At 33.9% G+C, this 27,180-nt stretch overlaps 1 protein-coding gene across 1 annotated transcript in view; it reads right to left on the minus strand.

Annotated features, from left to right (window-relative positions):
* Positions 1-27,180, minus strand: part of MAGI2 (membrane associated guanylate kinase, WW and PDZ domain containing 2) — a 1,298,069-nt gene that overhangs the window by 924,826 nt on the left and 346,063 nt on the right. Inside the window, 1 exon segment of the mRNA XM_055301214.1 lies at positions 5,521-5,637. Coding sequence (XP_055157189.1) covers positions 5,521-5,637 — 117 coding nt within the window.

The raw sequence follows: 27,180 nt of genomic DNA on the forward strand, positions 1-27,180 counted from the left end.
CGATACAATCGCTTCTAATGTTTCTTGACTTCCCATTTAAGTGACATTTTGAAGCCATTTCTCTCCTGTAGAATATTCTCTCAACCAACCCCATGAATGCTACTATACAGGAAAGATGCATTCATTTTGTTCAATGCAAAAAAGAAAAGGAAAATGTACTGTACTTTCATGTATATGACATGAAACTAGATCTTACTACTCTCAGTGATAACAGGCAGAGAGTAAACACAGCTTTCTGTAAAGTAATAACACATTTTTAATAAATGTACCACCCAGGCATACATCTGAATGAGTAAATGAATAGAAAGAATTCTTTCAAGTATTTGCTACAGCTCATATTGAAATTTTTCTTTTGAGCTAGCTTTCCAGGGCCGTTTATAAATCTCTCAAGAAATTTAGCTTCATTTGTTTATAGATTTCCTCCTCCTTTGGTCCATAACGCCAATAACCATATGTATTCTCTAATAACCCTATTCTCGACATTTAGCACCAAATAAAATTAGGCTGTTTAAAAAAATAAAATTCATTTCAAAGAACAAAACTCTGGCAACTTGATTCAGAAATAATTGCAAAAGAACATGATTCATACTCTAAAAGCAACTTTAAAAAAGAGTTTCTAAATCGATGATTCTTATTTGAAGTAATATGGCTAAGGTTGAAACACATATATAATATACATCTGTTGCTATACGTTGCTTTAAAATTCAGTTGGATCTGATATCTCTAGTTCTGTGCCTGCAGGATTCAACCTACTGTTCCAGCACATGGGCCTATTTTGCTTAAAGGTATTAGGTGTACTTAATAATGAATGTTCTTGATCACTTTCAACAACAGAATTTCATGTCATTGGAAGAATATATGTATTTTTTGGTAGTATAACCCACAGGCTGATGTCACTCTTTTCTTACTATACTTTAATGATGAAAATTACAAGTAATTAAAAAGATTCATTCATGCCCACAAAAACATACTGCTTTGTTTAATATTAACAGATGTTTTTTATAGGCTTTAAAAGTACTGGTGTGTGCTTAAGAATTAAAATTATTTAATTTTAATTTAATTATTTAATTCCCATGCACTATACTAGAAAGTTCTGCTCTAATTTAAGACTTTTCAAAAAAATTTCAGACTTTTTAATAAATATGTGTTCCTTAGCTTCTCTCCAATAGCCCTCTCTGACCATAGCCCTATCTAATTAGAACAGGATGTTGATCTCTTGCATAGCTATACCTTATGGAGTGGTGGTAACTGCTCTTCTTAGAAGGAAACAGTTCCCATGACTATTAAGGCCTGCTTCTATGTGCTTCTCCATGAAAAATTTAACAAAACAGAAAATTCAAAATATATATATTAAAAATTTTATAATTTTGTTCTTGATAGTGCTTCTTTTTAACATGGCTTAGTTTATACTAACTTAAAGTGCTTAAATATGTAGAAACATCATTATGAGTTACACCTCAATCAGCTCTTCCATAAAAGTAATTTCTTTCATATCTTAAATCTATGTTTTTCATTTTCACTTTTTTATGGAATAGTTTTAGACCTTTGGTTTTATTGATTTTTGTCTTTTACTTGGTATATGTTGGTATTTCTTTTGGCTTCAAATAAATTTAAAATATTTCCCAATAAAACCATCTCACCAAATGACAAAGTATGAACTTGGGAGAGAACTTTAATTTTAACTATCTTCCATTTCATTTTGAAACTTCTAAATTGGTCATTGAAGTTCTTCTTCATGGCATCTGGTAATGGGAAAAGGCTTCTAAAATTTATATCTGTGCTCATACCTGCCTTGAAAACTAATTTGTGCCTCTAATAAATATTAAGGATAGAAAAGACCAAAATTTCATCAGTAAATGAAAGTAGTTACTTTTTCTCATAGTTAAGAAGCATAGTCAATTTAATCATGGTTGATTAGACTCAAGTTAACTATATGCAATCTTTATTATGTTCAATAGATTTTTAAAACCAAAATACCCTATTTGTACTTTTAAACACTTTAAAATTAGTCCAACATTTTTTTCTGTATAAATTCCATTAAATTCCTTTATTAATATTTCTTTTTTTGAATCTATATTACCCAAAGAACAATACAGGCTGCCTTAACTTTGTATACTTAGCATGTTACAATGAAACAAACTTGTCTAATCTCTAAATAGATGCTGCTAGCTTAGTGCTTCTGAAATTGTCTTTTGTGTACTATTAAGGTAACTGAAATTCCATTTCATGGATGTTCTAAGCTCTTTTGAGTCCTTTATCTGTATTTTTTCTTGAGCACATTGCAGATTACAACAGTTTTGTCTCGTCATTATATACTCATATCTCCTGATGTTTCATTACAGAAAAATCCTATTCAGCCTGAAATCTAATAGTAGGAAATTTCATTTACAGTATTTATGTTTAAAATAACTCTCATTTTAGAACACTGGGATCCTCTTAAGACTTTTACTCCCTACCTCCAATAAATTGTGCAACTAGCAACTAAATGACACATATTTAGGTACAAATTGAGGCCTTTAATGGATATAAATTACGTGACTGGCTTATGTTTTAAGGAAAATATCAAGATTTAGTTCATAAGGATCTTTTCTCCCTGATTCAGTTTCAAAGAATGAAGAACTGATATCATGGAAGCTTCTGTGCGCATATGCAGGAGAGTGTACACTCATATTCATTACATGTCCAACAATCCTATTTCTGTGACCAGGTCCTGCCTTCCATCACTTAAGGATATGGCTTCAAAAATATATTTTTGAAGAATTAGGCCCCGAGATGTGGTTCTGGGGAAGCAAAATAAAAGGCTAAATGCAGTCAATTGTTGTTTATGTGGCAGGGAACAGACTGATGGGATTTTACATTATCTGTATTTAAGGCTCAGTAAAGACCTGGACTGACCACCTCCCTCTCCCACTTAGCTTATAAATCAACCAGCAGTTGGACCCAGATTTCCTTCAGAGAGGGATACAGGAGCCGAGTTGGTCACAACTCAATTTGGCTGTGTCTAGGGGTATGTGAGGTGATGGTGTCTCTGGAGCTCTCAACCCAGAACCCTCTCTTATTCACTAGACACCAAGGAAATCTAGCTCCAAGACTCCTCCTTTCCTCCCAGTTGTAGTTATTGGTGGTGCAGTACTGTGGTGGTAGCAAGCAGACTTACCCAGTTCAGTCTTTCCTTGTAAAAAGTTAAGCGACCCTTACATATTTACAAGTTGACTTCATTTTTTTCCATGGAGTCATTGAGAACCTATTCCTGGTGCCATAACAGATTACACAAGAGGTATATATACTAATGTATGCATTTGTAAGAGCAGTGACATGTGCCTTACTAATACCTTGTCCTTTCACAGTGCTGGAGACATGAAAACCAATGAGAACTTTTGGACTCAAGAAAATATGTAACAAATGTCACTCCATACTCAAGGTCAATAGATATGCTGGACACACACCTAAGTTTCTAAAAAAAGCCAGGGTTTTTCACACAACTGATGCATTTTTGTTATGCACTCTGAATATGTCTGAACATTTTATTAAAAGATATACTAAGTGAAGATGGTGGATTGTCCAGGTCCAATTCATCAGCATAAAAGTGATTATAGATAATATAAATCAGACTCATTTTTATCTTAGATGTTTCTTCACTTTTATGCAGTTACAGTGAATAGTATTACTGGAATTGGCTATTAAGAGTGGTGGCTACAAATTCAAAGAATAATTGATTATAATATTCAGATTCATTGAATTTCTAATCATCTCCTTTATAGGAGCTATTCAAGGACTTCTAATTGAATTTATGACCTTGTACTGAAATCATATCACAAAACTCTTTATGTTTACTCGCATAAGCCTAGTTATTTTACCCTTATATTTATTTTTCCTTCATTTCTTTGGTACTCTAAGGAGAGATGACTTATTTAAGAAGTTAATTAACTAATGCAAAATTTACTCCTATTATCTTCATATTTAATTAAGATTTCTTATTTATGTCATCGCCTTAGCAAGGACTACAAGTATTCCTGAATGTCAGCCTCTTATCTATTTCCCTCAGCTTTTAAACATAATAAAGTGCCTGGATTCTTTATTCAGTATTTCAGATCTCCTTTCTTTCATGTCACAAAAGATAAATGCACATGGCTGCACTGACAACATCACAGCTTTGAAAATGCGTCCACCCGTTACCTTATAAATAGTTCAGTCACTTACTTTAATCCATCTTCTTCTGGCCATCACTCTAATGTCAAACTTACAAGTTTAAGAATGCACTTTTCTCAACTTCTAGTTTTAAAGCAAGAGCACAAAATTCTATTCTCTTCACTAACACAAACTCACAGAGGTAACATTTGGACTGACAAGATGTCAATCAGTAAGCATTGTCATTTAAGAATATGTGATAGTGGTGCCCTGGCATTTTTATTTTGATGAACATAACAATGGTGAAAGTCTACCCCTCCTAGGATGTGCACAGGTGAAAAGGCCTCGGTACTGACCTTCCATTTCACTTCTCTCTGTATTTTCAACATTTTGGTATAATCATCCATGATCTCTACTTTTTACATAGTTCTGGTAGTTCAATACCTTCTCCCTGCAAGTATGCGTATGTATGTATGTGTGTGGTTTGTCTGTTTTATTTATCCTAGCCAGTTTTTATTTTTTTAATAGCGACTTTTCAGAGCCCATAGCTTTGAGTTTATTAAAATTCAGAGCAGCACTAAAACAAAAGGAATACACATAACACCCACAGAGTTTCTGGAAAGACTGTAGAGTCTCTGGGGGTCATAAAACTTGAAGGAAAAATATTTTGATATCTATTCAGGATCTAGGACCTGACTTGAGAAGTCTTTAAGTTGCCCTAAAGTTAATAGAAGATTATTAAATAAAATGAAAACAGGTACTAAAAATGTTGATGTATGAATTTTATCATTTGACCAAATCCTCTCTTTTGAAGGATTATTATTATCTCATAATTAGGGATTGTTGGTTTGTGGACTTCTATAGGTTGCATATAAGAAATTTGTATCCAACACTCAATATTATCTCTTTCTAAGACTAACAGAACACTTATCTTTACTCTTCAATCCATAAGTTTCTTTGCACTCGTGAGGCTCCCCTGCTGCAAACCAGAGATGAGGTTGGGAGTTACAGTGTAGATTCTATTTACAAAATAGCTGTTTCAGCTAATAGATTTAATTTGCATTCCCCTGTCTCCCAGTATGGAGTTCTAACCCACGTATGATTCATTCTAAATCAACATTCTGGACTAGAATTAATATTTCTTAATACTAATTTAAAAAGTAAGATAAGTTTTGCAGCTTGAAAATCACAAGTCTTTTCTGGCCAATGTCATCGTAAACCACACAATGGCAGTTACACGCTTTTTCATTTAAAAATTCCATATCTCAAATCAATTTTGTCCCAAAAGTCCACCATAAAAAAATCAATGCAATTTAACTTTTCTTTTAAATAACAAATACATAGTTGAACATTTATTTGTTAACATAGAAAGACAATAACAATTGTACTCACATGGCACTGTGCGGAGGTAGAGGTTGTCACGGATGATTTGCTGAAGTTCGTGGTCCACAGAACCCTTCTGAAATCGTAAGTTGAGGTAGTGACGAAGATCCTTATCAACAATTCCTCCTAGAATGATAAAGTTTCTTAATGAAGGATGTTGGAAAATATTTTAAGTAGGTAATTTGACTCTGTCTTAAATATAGTCATGAACTCATTTAAAGATTTATTTATTTACGAGAGAGAGAGAGAGAGAGAGAGAGAGAGAGAACATAGGGCGGGGGGGAGGGAGAGAAAATCGTAAGCAGACTCCACACTGAGCACAGAGCCTGAAGTGGGGGCTTGATCTCTCTACCTGAGCTGAAACCATGAGTTGGGTGCTCAACCAACTGCGCCACCCAGGAGCCCCTCATGAACCCCTTTAAACCTTACCTCTATAATAATAAAATATAACATTTACTGAGATAATTGTCAGGTCTGTGCTCAGTGTTTTATAATGCATTCTTTAAATTATTTTTCATTTAGAATGAAGTCTATATTATGGCAAAAGATATGTGTCATATAGTACATCTCATTGCATGGCTAAAAAAAGACTACTCCCCTTCACCTCCATTGTCCCTTTCCCTCCCACCCTCTGGCGGACACCATTCTACTTTCTTTCTCTATGAATTTGACTACTATAGGTATATCATATAAGAGGAATCATGTAAGACTTGCCCTTTGGTGACTGGCTTATTTCATTCTGTATGTATTAAAGGTTTGAGAAGACTTTTAACTTATTCAGTCACTATGGATTTAGATAAAGTAGGGTGATATGAAAAGTTAAAAAAAAAGCCTACACAAATATTAATGCTTTCTCCCTTTATATAATAAATCAAAGTAAATTTCTATGTGCAGATATTTTTAACTTGGGACAAGTTTTGAAAAAATTGAGATTTTTTTCTTTTATTATTATAGTTTTAAAAATTATTATTGTTGTTATTATTATAGAAATAATTTTAAGCCTATTTGCCATTATAACCTAATGAAAAATAAACTGGGCTATAGGTAAGAAAACTTACTCTGTGGATCTATCAAAGATTAATTTCATTTTAAAAAATAATTATTCTACATTATTATCTCATTTTATTTTTTATTTAAGTAGACTCCATGCCCAGCATGGAACCCATGCAGGGCTCGAACTCATGACCCTGAGATCAAAACGTGAGCTGAAACCAAGAGTTGGATGCTTAACTGACTGAGCCACTCAGGTGCCCCAGTGATGCTAAATAATGATTTATCTGAGGCCCTTCTTATTTTATACTTAAAAGAAATCAAAATACCTATAAAAATATAAATAAGAATTCCTGAAATGTTTATCTTTTCAAACCTATTAGGTAATTGAACCAAGACAAAAAATTAAAGATAGATTAGGAAATCTATAATAGTCACATAAATCATAGTTTCTTCAAGTCCTTTTGAATCCCCAAATTACAATTCATCAATGTATTTGTACCACTATGACCATGTAAAATAGCATTCTGTGAGTGTGCATAAGCACCTCTTACGCAGTTAATATATTTGCAAACTACATATTGCAACATTTCTGAAGTTTCTGAATCCATTGTTTCAGTTGCCTCATAACCTGCTCAAAGAGCCTCAGTAAGATGCCATAAGAAATAATGCTTTTAACTGAACTATCAAAATTCTTCCAAACACAGGTTCTCATATATTTAACTAAATAATCACAGTCTATCTTTCTTCCACCCAATATCATATGATAGCAGAAAACAAATGACATCAAAGGAAAACATACTGCTTTTTGAGCACACATAAATACTATATCCAGAATGCTTGTACATATAATTTTCCAAATTCAAAACAATTTTCTTAGTCAAAGAAGCAGAGCAGTCTGATAGGAAACTCACTTAAAACTACCATCACACTTATCAACAATTATCTATTATTTATACCTCCAAACATCCTCCATTTCCATGTGTCTTGGACTTCCTGACATCTCTCTCCGAAGTAGTTAATAATTAGAAATCCTGAAATTCTGTCTTTCTCCCTTGGTCTTTTCCAGTCAACGGATCATGTCTACCCTTGCTGTTAATTCATTACAGCCACAGAGCAAGCATCCTGCCTGCGTGTTCTCAGCTGTCATGTCTGCAGAGTTGTAAGTGTATAGGTCCTTCAGCAACTGCACCCCAGCTTTCTTCTCTTTTTCTTTCTGTCTAATATGTGGGACATGCCAAGTGATGAGATGATTTCTGGCAGCTCCAGCAAATGCTAACTATAGAACAACAGATATAGTCTGTCCACTAAAGTAAGCTAGAATCACTCACCTAATGCAACATGGATAAACTCACATTTTGTAGTCCAGGATGATTTTTGCCCCTGAAAATAAATGATCAGTTTAAACTATTCTTTGACTACAAATATACATTAGCCTCTCCAAAGTTAGCCTATGTAAGGAAACAACAAAAGGCAGTCTATGGGGCAGCCTGGGTGGCTCAGCAGTTTAGCTCCGCCTTCAGCCCAGGGCCTGATCCTGGAGACCGGGGATCGAGTCCCCACATCAAGCTCCCTGCTTGGAGCCTGTTTCTCCCTCTGCCTGTGTCTCTGCCTCTCTCTGTGTGTCTCATGAATAAATAAATAAAATCTTAAAAAAATAAAGGCTGTCCATTCAGTGACTGTTTTTCCCCCCATGGAATAGCCTGCTGAAGTTTCTGATAATTATTTAAAAATCCCTTCCAGAAAAAAAAAGTAAATAAGTAAATAAATAAGTAAGTAAGTAAGTAAGTAAGTAAGTAAACAAATATTTCTGCCACTAATTAAAATGAAAGACACAATGATCACAATTATTTTGGAAGGACTTCTCTTGCCTCATATGTCACAAATACTTTATTAGTCTTCACAATTTATCATAGCATCTTTCAAGTAAGGCAATTTTATTTATTCTTGTTATGGAGAATTCTGCTACTTGCCTTCCCAGTATTCTTTCCTCTATTCTTTTTTTTTTTTTTTTTTTTGAGAACCCTGACTTAGTTTCAGACCCAAACATGCTCTGCTTCAGACCTAGGTCACATGGTCTGAAATAGGTCTTCACATAGGTCACAGTGGTCTGAAACAGTCATATGATCTAGTTCCTCACTTTCCTAACTGCCCTTTCAGCTTCCAGCAGCTGTGTTCCAGCCATTGAGAACTCACAGAGAAGGAGGGTATCTCTTTCTTCACTGAATTAGATATCTGAGATGGAGCAGCCATATCCTGACCACAAAGTGACAAGCACAAGGGAAAAATCCTACATGCTTAGGAGATTGGAGAAGTTAGAAACAACCTGGGTCCCTGATGGCTTCAATGAGCAGCTAAAACAACATCAGTAACTACATACCTTTAGATTTCTTGTTATATGAGAAAAAGCATATATTTATTTTCTAAAACTATTGTGGTTTTCTGTTATCTGCAACTCTACATGATCCCAATGGCTAAATCTGTATGTATAGAACTGTTTTATATATATACATATATAAAGAAAGAGAGAGAGGAATGTATGTACACACACACACACACACACACACACACTTAAAGGCACATTTTTCCTTAATTAGCACTTTAAATTAGAGAAGAATTAAGTAATAGGCAGTGGGCAATGGCTGAGCTAAAAAACAGCTCTTGGATCTCAAGACTACTTGACTTCAAGTATTTATTTATTTATTCCAGATTTTATTTATTTATTTATTTATTTATTTATTTATTTATTTATTTATTTATTTATGAGAGACACCGAAAGAGAGGCAGAGACATGGGCAGAGGGAGGAGAAGGGGGCTCCATGCAAGGAGCACAATGTGGGACTCGATCCCAGGAATCCTGGATCACACTGAGCCAAAGACAGGCGTTCAACCACTGGGCCACGCAGGCGTCCCTGATTTCAGGTATTTAAGTTAACATTTTAAATTCCACATGATAAAGTATTCAGTAAATGCTATCTACTATTAAAATAACTGAATAAATCTGCTATGTTATATGCCATAGTTAAAGTTTTTGATTGTGTTGTTATTTCTTGTCTGGAGTTTTTGTTTCGTCACTTGTTAGTGATACCTGCATTTGCTGCCTTATATCTACACCAGTCATTCCGTCAAGCAGAGCACTGCTACTGCCAATGCCTTAGCCACTGTACTCTTCTCCAAAAAACTCAGTGGCTCTTGCTTACTATTATATTTTAAAAACTCTGAGTTACTTCATTTAACTGTGAAAAGCTATCCATTTATTTTTACAAAATAAAACAATTAAGTTAAAAGATATAATACCTTCTCAAATCACATATTTGGCAATAAGAGATCTAGGAAGAATTTGAAACTAACGATTCTGTTACTAAAGAACACTTCATAATCTATAGCCTGAAGACCAAATTTCTTAGTCCAAAGCAGTCACGTCTGTTCTCAACATGACCCCAAGCAAACTTTTCAGCCTGACATCAAGGGACAACTTAAGAAAAATTCTTTAGACAGAGCTTGATTCAAAGTCTTTATATTGCAAATGAAGAAAGCAAAGCTCTCACAAATTATCCAACACTGGGTTCAGAGCAAAGATGGGATGGGGACTGAATACTAAGTCCAAGATCAAGAAGCTGGCAGATTGGGTATCTGGGGAAGTGGACACCTTCTCCTTGTATCTTCACATGGCTGAGAGAGAAATCATCTCTCTAATGTTTCTTATAAAGTTACTTATTAATGAGAGCTTTACCCTTATAACCTAACTACTTCTCAAAGGTTGCCCAGTTTCTAACACCATCATATTGGAGGTTAGGATTTCAACATATGAGGGCAGCCCAGGTGGCTCAGTGGGCAGCCCAGGTGGCTCAGCGGTTTAGCGCCACCTTCAGCCCAGGGCCTGATCCTAGGGATCCGGGATCGAGTCCCATGTCGGGGTTCCTGCATGGAGTCTGCCTATGTCTCTGCCTCTGTGTGTGTGTGTGTGTGTGTGTCTCTCATGAATAAATAAATAAAATAAATTTTTTTAAATCTTAAAAAAAAGGATTTCAACATATGATTTTTGGAGGAGGCAAACATTCAGTCCATCATAGTATGTGTAGATCCAAATAAGGTCTTATTTGTAGAACCAAATAAGGTCTCCGCTAGATTTCAATTCTACACTTCCATATAAAGTGTTTACTAAGTGCACTTTAGAACTGGGGGATTTTTTTTTCTTTTTTTGTAATCATATAATTGAATTAATTTAATTAAGTATTTATAATTACAGACCACAAGTTATCCCTAGTCCATAAGAAATAAAGCAATGGGTAATCTCCCTAGGATACTGTTTTTTTTTTTTTTTCTGAATTGTCCAGGAAGATAAGTACATCAAGAGACAATGGATTTCATACATTGTCTTTGTTAATTAAGTAGTTAAGTAGTAAAATAACTAAGCAAAGCAGTCTATAAGAAACTAGAAGAAGAAAAAGACCTATCCATATCTCTAAGATATGCCCACGAGTAATTGCAAATTTACTTTATCTTATTTTTTTGGGTGGTGGGGAAGTCAAGGAATAGACAGTAGAAAATGATTATAAGGCTATGTTGCTATGTTCCTTTTTAAAAAATAGTTTCTGCCTGGCTTACCTCAAAAATAGAGAAATAAATCACAGGAAAGTTGATTGATTCTGTTAAAATCCACAGCCACAAAATAGGTGACAGACATATCTAATCCAGTCTACCAGATCAGGCTCCATCCCCTTTTTAGGTGGAAAATTGTATCTCTGGTTTCTGATGATCTAGAGGCCATCTCATTTTCAGGCAGCTAGAGTACTGCACCAAATCACTGGATGCATTTGATCTATACTGGCTATTATATAAATTGTGAGCAAGTAAAACTGTTCCTCCCCCAATAATTCTCCTTTGCCTATTTTAAATAGGAGCACACATATAAGACCCATGGTAACTCACTGTAGATGAATTAATCTGGCTAATTGCTTTTCCATAGCTGGAAACATTGAGGTATATGAAAATCTGTATCCCTTCCATATTTTACTCATAATATTAGAGAGTATAGTCAATCTTTTTTTATCACGCTTTAATATCTTTGTGTGTTTTCTTCAAACTTTTAGTTGTATCACATATTTTGTATAAGAAATGCAATAATAAAAGAGTCAACAAAATATATTAAGCAGTTGCAGATCATTAGAAGATTCAAAACTAGAGAGAATAATTGCTGTCTCAGAGAAAATGACAGAGATAAATGTAAGTGGTTTATAATATTCTCCAGCTCTATTGAAAATGGCTTTTTATCATTTCCTTCCACCTACTACTGCACAGATGGGATATTATTATTGAGTTTCATTTTTCATTGTTAGTCTTAGTCTCAAAGTAAATGTTAGAGTTGTTCTTATAGTTATGATTATAGGTTCTCTTAGAGAAGAAGAAATGAATACTTGGTACATGTCTGACATTGTGCTACGTGCTATATAAGCATCACCCTAAATTTTCCAAACAAGAAATGTAATGGATGGGCACAGGGTTGAAAACAAACTCAAGTGTATATAAATTTTCTATAATATTTCAAGATGGCTAATTTAGTGCAGGAATAGGGTATTTTTTGTTAATTTCTTTGGTTCACCTAACTCTTAAACTTTAGATGTTCTTTATAAAAAGCAGGATGTCACAACAAATTTGACATAACATAAGAAAGAAAGATTTATGGCCAAAAAGTAATCTGACCTGAATTCAACATATTTTTTTTTTGTTTAAATCAGAGATTATACCACTATAAGTTTAAGGGAGAAAAAAACCTCAATCTATTCAAATAGTTATAAATGGATTTGAAATCTTTAATTAAAGATTTACCAACTGTAACACTTTAAGGTTTCTAGCTAAAATTACTAAGGTCAAAGAAAGAAACTACTGTCCAGAATATCCACATAATTCTCTCGGAAATTTTTTTTCACTTGGGTTTTGGTTTATTTTCTTTTAAACTATTTTCTCAAGTTCCAGTGTAAATTTGTAAAAATGCAGTGCTAATAATACCACAATTCTTTTTCTCGGAAAATCCAAGCATTCACCCTTATTAATTTCTAAAAGCATAAAACAAATTGCTCACGCTAGGTATGCCTGAAACACATTCACATATTAAAAGTGAACATGGGAATGGTATTTAAACAATGAATACCTAAGCATACTTCATTTTATATTAGCAGGCTATTATCCTAAAGTCACCTGAAAAATTTTATTTTTGAAGAGGTGATACTTATTGCGAGTAAAATTGATGAGTATTATCAGGAATAGATTTGCAAACGTACAACATTGTTTCATGTTTTGAGAACTATAAAACAAGGTCAGACCTCGTCATTTAATTTTTTGCTTACCTAGTGCAGCTTAAAACTACCAGATGACCTGGTGCAATAAATGGTTCACTCCAAATGTCTTCATGTTGAAAAGTATCATGACATAGGCCACATTGCCCAAACTGACTTAAAAAGCCAGAGCATTACTTTTAAGTCCATTTTACAATGATAATACAAAGAAATTCCCTGACAAAATTGGTCCCAAAGAACAGACTAATATATCTTCCATAGGCTGTGTCTTGATGGACCAGGACTAATGAAGTTATAAGAATTCTAGGCACATGATTTGAATTGCTACAGGCTGACTTCGAATAATGAAGAATGTGTTCCAAAAGTTTATTTGGCATGCAGAATTTTTTTCCATAGAAATAATGTAGCCTATTATAATTATGTATTTGGCCCATCTATAAGTCTTTTAAATTAATTAGGCACCTGAAATACATTATTCAGACTATGTTGAAAACATATAACTGTTATAGGTGCCATGTATAACAATGCTTCCTGGGAGGTGGGGGCAGGCGAATAACAGTTACACTTCCAAGTTAGGTTTACTGGCCCTGACAATTCAAAACACTTCTTTAAAGGAGCATTCGAATGGAACACTTTCAGCTCCGGGGATTTTTGCTGATATCCTTACAGATTCCTCAGGGCAAGGATGAGTGAGGAATGGGGGGGGGCAGCCTACTGGAGGGCAATTCCATATGTCCCTGTGTATATGCTGATGGGAGCATGAGCATCCTGCTGATGTGTTTCTTCATAGACCTGCTCAGCCCAAACTCTTTTTCTTTGGCCTTGCTCAGCTCACAGTTTATTCTGAGGGGCTGCCGGCCTCAGTTTGTGTTGCCATCATCCATTTGATGTGATTTCATTATAAAATGGGCTATAATCTCTTTCTTTATTTCCTATTTTACAAACAAATACAGAATCACTTTTAGATTTCCTGGGCATCCTTTTTTATTTTTTATTATTTTTTTATTTTTAAAAGATTTTATTTATTTATTCATGAGAGACACAGAGAAAGAGAGAGAGAGAGAGAGGCAGAGACACAGGCAGAGGAAGAAGCAGGCTCCCTGCAGGGAGCCTGATGTGGGACTGGATCCCGGGTCTCCAGGGTTAGGCCCTGGGCAGAAGGCGGCGCTAAACTGCTGAGCCACCCAGGCTGCCCTTTCCCGGGCTTTCTTAAAAATACTTTATTACTGGGGTGCCTGAGTGGCTCAGTCGGTTAAACAACTGACTCTTGATTTAGGCTCGGGTCATAATCTCAAGGTTGTGAGACTGAGCCTCTACCAGGCTCCAAGCTTGGCATGGAGATTCTCTCCATCTCCTAAGATTCTCTCTCTCCCTCTGCCCCTCCCGTCCCTCTAAAAAAACCTTTATTACTCATAAAATCATGAAAAAATATCTGAAATTCCTTTCCCAGAAAAAATTTGTAAGTCCCTAGCCATTTTATCTACCCATCCCTCTCCCCTGTGCAATACATAAATATCTTTTTTTTTGATCAAATGAACAAAATTTATTATAGATTTCTACTTTTCAGGTTTTTTTTTCTGTTTCATTAGTGTGAGGAGGTTGCCTTATAATTTTCTTCATTTTTTAAATAAATTTATGTTTTATTGGTGTTCAATTTGCCAACATATAGAATAACACCCAGTGTTCATCCCGTCAAGTACCCACCTCAGTGCCTGTCATCCAGTCACCCCCCCCCGCCCACCTCCCCTTCCACCACCCCTAATATCTTATACACAGTATACATTATAAACATAGTATAGACCCTGTAGGAAAGACAAGGTCAGTGGGTAATAGTGGAAAATTGAGGGTTACAAAGCCTGGAAGATATTTTCAGATTGCAGAAGAACTCTAAGCTCACCCAACCCAGTTAAATATGTCATTCGAGGAATATGATGTGTGTTTGTGTGTGTGCATAGATGTGTGTGTTAGGGAAGCAGAAATGGGTGGAAAATAAGAAGTAAGCCACTGGGGGCCATGAGAATGGAAATAGAGTAAGGAAGGACATAGAAGGTTTTATTATCATTCTTGTGTCTCTAGGTTGCTACTACTTTTACTCCTGAAAGCCAAGGCCCTGATCCAACTCAGGAGAGAAATGAGAAGCAGGAGCTCGTTTTGAGAGACTGAACTCAGACAATATCCGAGATTGCAGGGGAAAGGGAAGTGGGAGAAAAAAAAAAAAAAGCCTCTTAAGCAGAAGAAAAACATGCCTGCTGCCAACTGCCCAACACTGCTGTGCCTCCAAGTGGCTCGAAAGAGAAGTGTGAATCAAGAAAGAAGTATAGTCAAAGACTTGGAAAGTAAATTGTATTATAATGGACTTTCACTGAATTATAAAATTACTTCCTCCAACTAGAGTTTTAGGGGCTATTTATACACTTGCCAGGCACGGTGCTATAGATTAGTAAATTCAATTATCCATACCTGAAGGCTATCAATTAAAATTTCCTAAAAATTCATTTTTAGACATCTGGGGCTGTATTGCCTGTAGAATTATAGGGAAGACTAAGCCAGCAATAGGAAAGAAAAAAAAAAAACACACACACACAATTAACCAAAGGTATTCTTGAATGCTTTCCATTCCCTAATTACATATGAAATTGTGCATGACTTTTGAGCTGATAAAAGGATATTTAGAGGTTGCCATCTTAAGCAAATCCAACTTATCCCTAGAATTGCTTGCAATAAAAACCTGCTGAAAATATTTCTTTGAAGTAAACTTCCATTTTACTAAACTATTATTTATTCTTGACAATTTTTTAATGAAAATGTTATGTGACTCTTTACCTAATAATGTACTTTGAAGTCAAGTAAAATATAGAGGCTACAAACCTCATAAGAAATTAGTTTTTATTGCTTTAGGAAAAAAATGACAGCAGAGGAAAATAAAAAATCAAATCTGATAAGGGGGGAAGCACACACATGCATATGGTACATGATTTCACATTTTAGGGTGTTGTTAAAGGGGTGGTTGTATTAAAAGGAGCTGAAGGTAAGTACTTTCTGTAGACAGGTCCAAGAAATAGAAAAGATTTTTATGTTGCCCATTAACATTTATCACAGAGCATCACCATTATATTAGGAAATCAGGGGATAGTAGGGATAAATGTTATTCTTCATTTGTGACAAACTTCATTTTCCTACCTAAGGCAAATTTTATTCTTTAAAGCCTAGCACAATGCCTTATAATTGATTTGTATTTGTATACAAATACAAATTTGTATTTGTAATTAATTTGTATAATTGATTTGTATTCAAAAATATTAGCTGAATTACATTCCTGATTAATTGATGACTTAAATGATTTTCTTAGTATTAATATATATTGCAAATATATTGCAAATAGTATTAAAAGATATTGCAAACATATTGCAAATATATAATTCTGAAATTTATAAAAGTTCAGAAAATAAGGGTCTATCATTATAATATATTTCTTTTTTGGACTGATACTATGAGTTATTTGCTATGTCAGGAAAGTGGATTTTATTTAGTTAACTCTGTGGTATAAGTATCTTATTTGAATGAAAGCTAACTTTCTTTTGTCAAATAATCACCTCTATAATCTAAGAGAAGTAATTTTGTTTTTGAAGGTAAGTATAAAAAACAAATATATTTTGTAGTATGTTTATTTTATGTTTTAGGAAGTATGCAACTGAGAATTCGTAATATTATCTGGGATAATATTAACATTTATTGCTCAGCCATGTACTCTTATTATATACTAATTGAAATCATACTGCAGCAAAGAAAGAATGATTTTACATCTCCTTTCTGCATAATAATTTTTACACAATGATTTCTAGTCTTGGATGAGTAACACTTTTTTAAAAAAAAAATATTTATTTATTTGAGAAAAAGAGAGAGAAAGAGAAAGGGCACATTGTGCCAAGGGTGGGTGGATAGAGGCAAAGAATCCAAGCAGACTCCCCAATGAGCATGGAGCTTGACGGGTCTGGATCTCAGGCCCCTGAGATCATGACTTGAGCTGAAATTAAGAGTCGGATCCTTAACCAATGAGACACCCAGGCACTCGTGATGAGTAACACTTTTAAAGGTAATATGGGATGAGTGGGTGACGGGCACTGAGGGGGACACTTGACGGGATGAGCACTGGGTGTTATTCTGTATGTTGGTAAATTGAACACCAATAAAAAATTAATTTATTAAAAAAATAAAAAAATAAAAAATAAAGGTAATATCTAATAGCTAACTCTTGGAAAATCAGAAGGAATGTCGAAAATTTTCATTACTTTGAAAATAAAGTATCCATTGACCTGAAAATTACCTTCTTTTAATGATATCAACATGGCAGCTATTAATTTTGTTAATATTAAAGATATTTGAAACAATTCATTAAAGAAGACTGATTTTAGAGGTGATTTGCTAAAGATGGGGTTTATATTCGACAGAAATCACCATGTTAAATAAAGATCCTCTCCAATCTGCAATGTTTCTTGATTTTGTAACTATCATTATATTTGACTTTAAATACTTATATTTATTGATTCCAGCTTCAAGTCAGGCAATTCTGTTTTGTGGGGAGAGAGGATATCATTTGAGAACTAATTTTTAATTCAAATTCTTTAGTGTAAAATACAGAATGTGAGGTCTGGAGCACTAAAATTAGATTATTTAAAGTTTCATTTACTCAGTGTTAATTAACTACAATAATACTATTACCCTTTCTGTGTGTAGAATATTATTTATTTTAAATATTTTTAGTATTTGTCACTGCATCTAACAGAAGAACTGTAAATGATAAATAGAGTAGTATTTCAATCTATAAATGATTAAAGCATTTCAGAGATTAATTGACTTGGATAAACATACAACAGAGCTGCAACATCTACTTAGATTTCTTCATTCTGTGCCAAGTAATATCTCTGCTATGCTAGTAATAAGCAGCTAGAAGGGAGAAGAGTATACACACAAGAGAGCGTGCCCCCAAAGGAGATTTGGTTACCTGGTTATTTTACATATAATATCTATGGCTCACCATCTCTGAGTATAAGCCACTACTGCTGAGAGGAGTGTGTAACATCCTCTATGGTACTGGGCCCAAAAAAAGCTTTGAATATCTGCTTTAAGATCAGATTCTAGCCTGACCTTAATTTTTTAAAAAATATTTTATTTATTATTTATTTATTTGACAGAATGTGTGAGAGAGAGCAGGAGGGATGGTGGGTGAGAAAGGGGCGGGGTGGGCGGGACTCCCTACTGAGCAGGGAGCCCGATGCAGGGCTTGAGTCCAGAACCCCGAGATCATGATTTAAGCCAAAAGGAGACCCTTAACCAATTGAGCTACCCAGGTGCCTGGATTCTCTCTCTCTCTCTCTTTTTTTTTTTAAAGATTTATTTATTTGAGAGAGAGAGAGAAAACACACAAGCACGAATGGGGCGAGGGGCAGAAGGAAAGAACCTCAAGCAGACTCCCTGCAGCACAGAGCCCATGCAGGACTCCATCCCAGGACCCTGAGACCATGACCTGAGCGGAATTAAGAGCTGGATACCCAACCAACTAAGCCACCCAGGTGTGCCTGAGCTTAATCCTTGAGAAAACAAAACATGAGTGGACAGGAGTTGGTGACTGAACTAGATTTGGATTTGGCCATGGAAGAACAGAAGATTTCACCAAGATTTCCAGCTGAGTGATTGAGAATATTATAGCAACACTGACAGAAATTGGATTGTTGGGAAAAGGAGGTACTTTATTTTCTTTGTAAGGGTGTGGCAATTTGGCAGACCACGTGAAATCCATTACATGTTGAATGAATGAACAAAGAGGAGGTAAAAGGAGATAGAATCTACTGATATGAGTGGTATTATGACATACCCTTCTCAAACAACTGATCTTATGTTCTACTTAAAATCAATCGATAGTGAGGACATTAAGACAGAAATCCCAGAATTCTCCTTGAAAATAAAGTTCTCCAAAATCTCTTTTAGGATGATGCTTTTCAATTGATATGACTTGGATTATTTATATACAACACTGCAGGATAATTTCTATGCAAATATGTTGTCACAGTCCATGATAAAATTGCAAAAGCCTGGAATACTGATATGGAACTTATCACTGATTACCTTCACAAGTAGCTCTCAGAAACGGAATCTCAATAAATCACTACCATTCTTTCTAAACAACTATCACCTTATCAGCATGCTAAGAGTTAGAGATAGCAATCATGTTCTTTATAAGCATGATACAAATCACCAAAGAGCTGCAACAAATCTCTCTCTCATTCTTAAATGATCATGTTTAGAATTACCTTCCTCTTCCCTGTTCTACTTGGTTCGTATCTCTGATCAAATACTACTTCTCACCCTGTGTAAACTTGTTATGTCCCACAACCCCACTGTCAACATTTATTGTTCTCCTTCTCTACTTGTTTGCACAGCAGTTACCACTACCTAAAGTAGGTTATGTATTTACCTGTTTGTTTACTGTTTAAGTTGTTAGCATGTAAGCTCCATGAGAGAGCAGAGTCTGACACCTCGTAGGTATTCAGTAGGTATTTGCTCATTGAAAACAAAACAGATGCAGATGAAAAGCACTTCTGGAGAGACTATAAGCTAGCAATAGCATAACACAATAATAAGATCTCATTATGTCTCAAAAATGCCTAATTTTTCCACATTAAATGTTTAACAGGCTCCATGACTTATTTATATTAAAAGTTAAATTAATATCCATGACCATGAAGGGCAATTAGCAGATTTTATAAATTATGCTAACTCATTACATTTCAGTCACAATGGATAATTGGTGGCATCCTGAGGTCAAGTTTTATGTCTTGATTAAAGATGTCTTTATAAAAATATATTTACTGCTTTGGCTTCTTTATGTAAAATGCATACTCAGCTTATTCTATTAATAATAAAAATGCTCTATGTCACATTGTTGTGGCAAAAAGTTTGTTTGAAGTTAAAGTATATGATGATGTCATGAGTTATCATGTAAATGTTCTATTAAAATTGATTTAGATCATCACAAATTTCTTTAGCAATAAACACACAGAAGAGAATCATCAAATATAAAGTTAAAATAATCTTTACTATGTGCAATGTAGTCACACAAGGTATGAAACTGTACAGAATATTAACTAATAAGCAACCGTATTGTGATGTTACAAGAAAGTTCAAGAAAATGGTGGCACCAACTCTAATACATAATTTTAACACTCAGCTGAAATTTATATTAGTAAAAATGAAAGCTTTTGACTTAATGAATCATCATGAAGAAAAGTGGATGCCAAATGCATTTATTTTTAGTATGTAACTTTTCATGCTTTAAAACAGTATTTGCCAAGCAAATATTCTCTATCATTCTCTTGATTTCAATCAACCTAAGATTATAGGGCACATTACCCATTCTGCAAGTGGAACATCAATTCTGAACTTAAATTTATTTCTTAACCATCAATTTAGTATCAAGTGTTAAATTTTTAAAATATATAAAACTCCTGAAGTAAAAACAGTCTATCTGTAGCTTTTAGAGGATCTATTATTAAAATTAAGCCTGCAGTAAAGGACATTTGTCAAAGGAAAGAGTTTCTAAAGAAAATATTTAATACTCAAAATAGTAAGCATATGGTCAAGAATGTAGGAATTTAATTTGTCATTACCTGTAGCCAGCCAAAAAAGTATTTTTTTTTTTTAGTTTTCTAAAATATGGAATCAATGTAACATTTCTATAGTTCTAAAGAACTTTTGGGTAGAATAGGCTACAGCTGGGTGTAGTGATTTTGTTTACTGCAAGAAGTTATTTCCCAGTGGTGAGAAATGACTATAAGAGAAGACAAAAATCCATCGAGTACAAGAATTCTCAGGGAAAAAATGGTTTTATGAAAAATACTAGAAGACTAGAAGCCAGGAGACATTTGAACAACAAGTCCAGGTTTAGAAGGTCTGGTTGAAAGATACTCTTAGACCTGTTCCATCTATAGATCTCTTCTTTTGCATCTGCTCCAGTATTTGTTTCTGTATTGGTAAAACAATTTTGGACACAGAACTTTCCCATGTAGGATCTACGCTGGAAATGTGCAGATGATGGACAAAGGCAAATGTGCTTCGAGATACAACTTTATTTAATGCAAGGGAGATATATAGTCTTATGTTTCCTAGAGATTTTATATCATTTGATCACCTATGTGAAGGAAGTCTTTCTTTAAACTCGACTCAAGTAATTATTTTGGTTTTGACCTTTTGTTGTTGTTACTGTTCTTAAAAAAATACATTTTGGAATTTTTGTTGAAATACTTTAGAATAAACATTGTTGTGTGTATGTGTGTGTAAGATGTGTAAGTAAACTTTAAATTACACTTAGGAACAGTTAGTGTTAAAGTACATTAATCTGTAACAAGCATGTCTTTTATTTTTATTTTTTTTAATTTTTTTAAAATTTTTATTTATTTATGATAGTCACAGAGGTTTAGCGCCGCCTGTAGCCCAGGATGTGATCCTGGAGACCTGGGATCGAGTCCCACGTCAGGCTCTCTGTGTGGTGCCTGCTTCTCCCTCTGCCTGTATCTCTGCCTCACTCTCTCTCTCTCTCTCTGTCTCTATGAATAAATAAAATCTTTAAAAAAAATAAAGTACATTAATCAAGACTCAACTCTCTAGAAGAGATTACTTAGGGATTTCAAATATTGTTTTCAAATCTCTATGCTCTAAATTAGCATAAGAACTATTAAACACATTTTTTGGCAAAATAAAGAGTGCTCAGGATAATAGATGGTTAGAAAAATCGTAGTGTCTCCCTTATTACACGAACAGAGCATAATAATTTGGCCTAATAGCCTAGCTACACTTGAAACAAGGCTCTAGATCTTCTAGATCAGTTCTACATAAAGTTTAATACAGTGGTGGGTTGGGTGAACGTTTGATACTGTTCAGAAGTTCAAAGTAGAGATTTTTCAGGATAATTTCATCTTTAGGCTTTACTTTTTAAAAGATTTTATTTATTTATTCATGGGAGACACAGAGAGAGAGAAGAGACACAGGCAGAGGGAGAAGCAGGCTGCCTCCAGGGAGCCCGATGCAGGACTCTATCCCAGGACTCCGGGATCACAACCTGGGCCAAAGGCAGATGTTCAACCACTGAGCCACCTCGGTGTCCCTCATCTTTAATCTTCAAATCTAATATCAAAACAAAGATAACAACAAAAGCCATCAAGGACTTGTATTTTAAATTTTTTTCTTATAATTCATTCTTTTTTGTATATTACAAACCTATTGGTTTGCGAGAGCTTACAAAATAAATGATACACTGAGACACTATCCTAGTTCCTTGTTAGCCTTATGTCCACATGCTAACTCTGAATTGAGATTGTTTGGTCTTGTCATCAGAAAGCTACTGAATCCCCAAGATGTGAAACTTATATGCATAAAGCTTTCACAGTGACTAAAAGCTGAGGATGTTGTGCAACTGTTCGGTTTCTTTCTTTTTTTTTTTTCTTTTATACCTGCTTGATAATAAATGTTGATATGTTTGCTTAAAATTGACCTTTCGTTTCAAATGTAATTTAATGATGTTTCAAATTACATTTCGATATAACAACCCTCCTGGTATCCAAGCTGTGTTGAGAAGACTTCTAGCCTGCATTGTCCTCTATACAAATTCTAATATTTACCCCAAGAATTTCCTAGTTGCTAATATTCCAGTTGGCTCAGGTCATTTTGCCATGTTCTCAGTTCAATCAGCCTTTTCCCCCAATCTCCCATTTTGAAGCCCATACAATTTCTGGGTGATTTTTGTTTTGTTTTGTTTTTCTCAAATGCTTAGAGGTAGAGCCTTCTTATTAGGCAGGCAAGTATAATCATGCACAATTTTTGTGGCAGAGCAAACGTATAACTGAAGTTATAAAACATGCACAATGCTTTCTCCAGAGAGTTATAACTAAATATTCAATCCCAGCTGTCTTACTTGTCAATTAGCTAAAGCATGACTAAAATGGCAGCAGGTAAATGTGAACGATTCAATACTGACCATAAACACCTAAAAAAAACCCACTCATCCTCAGCCTTGGTGACGGCAAAAGTCTGCTTCAGTAGTACTTTCAAATACAAAAAATAATAATATGGCAATAACAACTGGCAGCTTTCCCAGATTTAACTATCTCATCTTATATTAACTCAGGAAAGATGAATTTCCTAATAAGGAATTAGGGCTCTCAGTAGCTGTCTAGAGCAGACTGGCAATTTGAGTCATATCCTACATGTAAACCTTAATGATTACCACTTAGATATTTAAAGTTCTGCAATTGCCCCTACTAGGCTTATTACAAGGGAAATAATCACCTCTACAGATGTTTCTTGACACATAGTAAATTGAGAAGCATGTAATTCTTTTTATAAAGTATTTGTTTTGGAATTTCTACTCTCCAAACACATGGCTATTTTTGAATCACTATATTCCTAGAATTAAAAATGGAAAGAAAAAAAGTTATATTGCCCTGGAATTTCAGATAAGTTATTACTGCTCTACCATAAACTGAATTTTTGTTTCATGATACATTTGGAAGGAAAAGCAGCAGAAATCTATTAGCATTCTAATATGATTCATATCATATGGTTGTGGAGCTGGTCCTTAAACTACCTGAAAAATTAGAGGTTTATCTACTTGGCATTAGTAAAATAGCTGCCAAATAAATCTTTTTAACTTTCAACATTCTCATGTTAGTAAATTAAAATATAAAAAAAGCTCATGAATCACTTTTTATGTTGTCTTTCTAAAAATAAAGACATAATTATGTAAATTCCAAAAGAGAATTGTTTCAATCAACATCATAAGGTGCATAGGAATTTAGCTCAAAGATGGTTAAGATATTCAAAAATATATAAAGTAGGATATATACCTGGTTATAAAACAAAGTTTTTCATGATTTTAATTAATAAAATAGATTTTTAAAAATAAGATATTTCTGTCCAAATAATGTAAAATTTCTGATTCCATCTAGATCCAGTTACTTCTTTTTCTTTTTTTAATTTATTTTTACTTATATTAGAGAAAGACAGAAAGTGCACCTGTGAACAGAGGGAAGGGCAGAGGGAGAAGATCTTAAGCAGACTCCCAGCTGAGTGCAAAACCCAGTGTGGGGCTTGATCTCCTGACTCTGAAATCATGACCTGAGCCCAAATCAAGAGTCAGATGCTCAACTGAGTAAGTCACCTAGCCCCTCCCCCAGTTACTTATTTTTCTAAATATAAAAACATATATAATAAGATACTGTAATTGAAACTCCATTCATAATCCTATAATTTAAATATAAAAATATGCTTGAATTTTGGTTTTGAGAAAAATTTGATTCAAAAACTTTGCTAAATATTTTTTTTGTGTTATAGGAGAAAATGGAATAATTTCCAATTCTTTCTAAAAATATATATGGTGGGAGACCATAGAGTTGTGATCCATGTAGATACATGCAATGCACTTGCACTTAGAAATCCAAAAGAGAAAGTGACGAGCCGGCTTATAAATGCCTCGATTAAAGAAATCAAGGATGTAAAGAGACAGAGTGGAGGAGGAATTCATTAAAGATTTTCATTTGCAAAGATGTAAACATTTTATTTCACTCCTAAATGGATAGTTCTCACAATTAAATAAATTCTATTTCAATATCTTGTAATCCTTTTTTTTTAAAGTAAAAACATAAGTTGATCATTTTTTCTTGAAAAGTTATTACTTTCCCCAGAAATGTAGTTAAGGGCTCATTTTCCTTTCTTTGATTAACACTACTTATTGCTTTCATTTCTTTTCTTTCCTTTTTTTTTTAAACACTATTTCTTAGAGGTAAACAATCTATTTCTAATCTGGAATTTGGTAGCAGGCTTCTTACATGCACTATGTATTTATTTTAAAATTTATTTTTGCATTAAATAATTCTGATTTTGGAGATTTTTCCAAGCTATATCTTTATTATTATTACTTTTTTACTGGTTGTGTCTTTTTATTTATTTTTATTTATGTTTTTAATTTTTACTTATAGTTGATATATAACATTAGTTTTAGGTGTACAACATAGTGATCTGACAATTATATACATTACGAAATGCTCATCTCAATATAGCTAACATCTGTCACATACAAAATTATTACAATATTATTGACTGCATCCCCTATGCTGTATTTTTCAACACTGTATTTATTACTGAAATTAAAAAAATTAATTTAAATTCAATTTGCCAACATACAGTATAACACCCAGTGCTCATCCCATCAAGTGCCCTCCTCAGTGCCTGTCATCCAGTCACCCTATGCCCCCAAGCACCTCCCCTTCCACAACCCTTTGTTTGTTTCCCAGAGTTACGAGTTTCTCATGGTTGTCGCCCTCTCTAATTTTTCCCAATCATCATATGGTTTCACTCATACGTGGAATATAAGAAATAGTGAAAAGGATTATAAGGAAAACAAGGGAAAATCAGTGGGAAAAATTACTGGAAATGTTTACGTCTTAATCTCCTTTACATATTTTGTCTATCTCCCTATGTCCCTCCCCTCTGGCAACTAACAGTTTGTTTTCTATAGTTATGAGCCTGTTTCTTAAAGCACATCTCTATGCCACTGAGACCTTGAATAGGAATATGTCAAATTACTATCAAAACATGGAGAATATCAAAACTCTATTTCATCTCAAATTTCAATTACTTTGTATTTACTAATTTCAATTTCTAATTTTGTTCATATTAATTGTTATTTTTAATTAATTAATTAATTAACTAATTAATTAATCATGAGAGACAGAGAGAGGCAGAGACACAGGCAGAGGGAGAAGGAGGCTCCCTGCAGGAGTGTGATGCGGGACTTGATCCCAGGACTCCAGGATCACGCCCTGGGCTGAAGGCAGGCGCTAAACCGCTGAGCCACCCAAGGATCCCTAATTTTGTTCATATTTATCATAGGCATCTGCTAGATCAAAATTAATACATATGATAACATGAATAAATATGACTATATTAAAATACATTTATGCTTGAGTAATTATAGCAGTTTGTGGTATCTCCAGAATTGTACAATTATTACCACATTAATATAAATAATATCTAATTTTGAGGTCATCTCACGAACCTAAAAATATTGTTTTTTAACATGAGGGCATGTCTGTATCTAGATATAACAAAAGGCAAGTAGATAAATGGGACATAACAAATTCTAGAAATAGACTGACACATATATTCAATTGGTTTTTGATACATTGCCAAGTTAATTCAATAGAGAAAATATGATTTTTTAAAATAAATATTGCTGGAATAATTATCTGTATGCAAAACAAAAACAAAAGCCACGGTTCCTATATCTTACCATGGACAAATATTAATTTGAAATGGATCTGAAAACTACATGTAGAAGTTATAATCATAAAACTTATAGAAAAAGCACAGGAGAAAAGCCTCACAATCTTGGTAAACAAAAGTTCTTTGTCAGGACCCTAAAAACACTAAGCATAAATGAAAAAAATTGATAAATAGATTTCCACATTATTAAAAGCTTTTGTTCTTCAAAAGATGTTACTAAGAAACTGAAAAAAAGCAAGGCACAGACTGGGATAAAATATTCACAAAATTGAAATCTGAGAAGAAGCCTATATCTAGAATACATAAAGAATGTTTACAGCTTAATAAAATATACAATTAGGTCTCAAAATTTAGCAAAATATCTTAACAGGAACTTCACCAAAAAATATAAATGAAAATGGTCATTAAGCACATGAAAAGATGTTACAAATCATTAAGCCATTAGGAAAATGCAAGTTCAAACTACAGTGAATTACTACTACATATCCTTCAGAATAGCTAAAATTTAAAACAACAACAAAAACTTAAAACATGAAATGTTGGCAAGGATATAGAGCAACTGGAATTTTCATGTTACTACTACAGAGCAAAATGGTTGCAGCCACTTTAAAAAATAGTTTGATAGTTTCTTATAAATATATACATATATTTACCACTCCTTATTTACCCAAGGAAAATAAAAGAAAATAAGTGTCCATAAAAGACTTATAGTTGAATGTTAATAGAATTTTTATTCACAATATCCCCAAATTGGAAAAATCCAAATATGTGTCAGTAGAATTGGAAAAACCCAAATATGTGTCAGTAGAATATTAGGTACACAAATTTTTTGCATTTACAAAATGAAGACTTCTCAGCAACTCATGGATGAATTTCAAAAGCATTATACTGCACAAATGAAGCTATTCACAAAGGATCTTTGTTATAGTATATCATTTATACAAAAGTAAATGTAATCTATACTAATGGAAAGCAAATTAGTAGTTTCCTGGGATGGGGGTAAAGTTTGCCTGTAAAAGAATACAAAAGAACTGGAGGTGATTGGAATGTT

The sequence above is a fragment of the Nyctereutes procyonoides genome, unplaced genomic scaffold, assembly GCF_905146905.1.
Source record: "Nyctereutes procyonoides isolate TBG_1078 unplaced genomic scaffold, NYPRO_anot_genome, whole genome shotgun sequence".
NCBI classification, from domain to species: domain Eukaryota; kingdom Metazoa; phylum Chordata; class Mammalia; order Carnivora; family Canidae; genus Nyctereutes; species Nyctereutes procyonoides.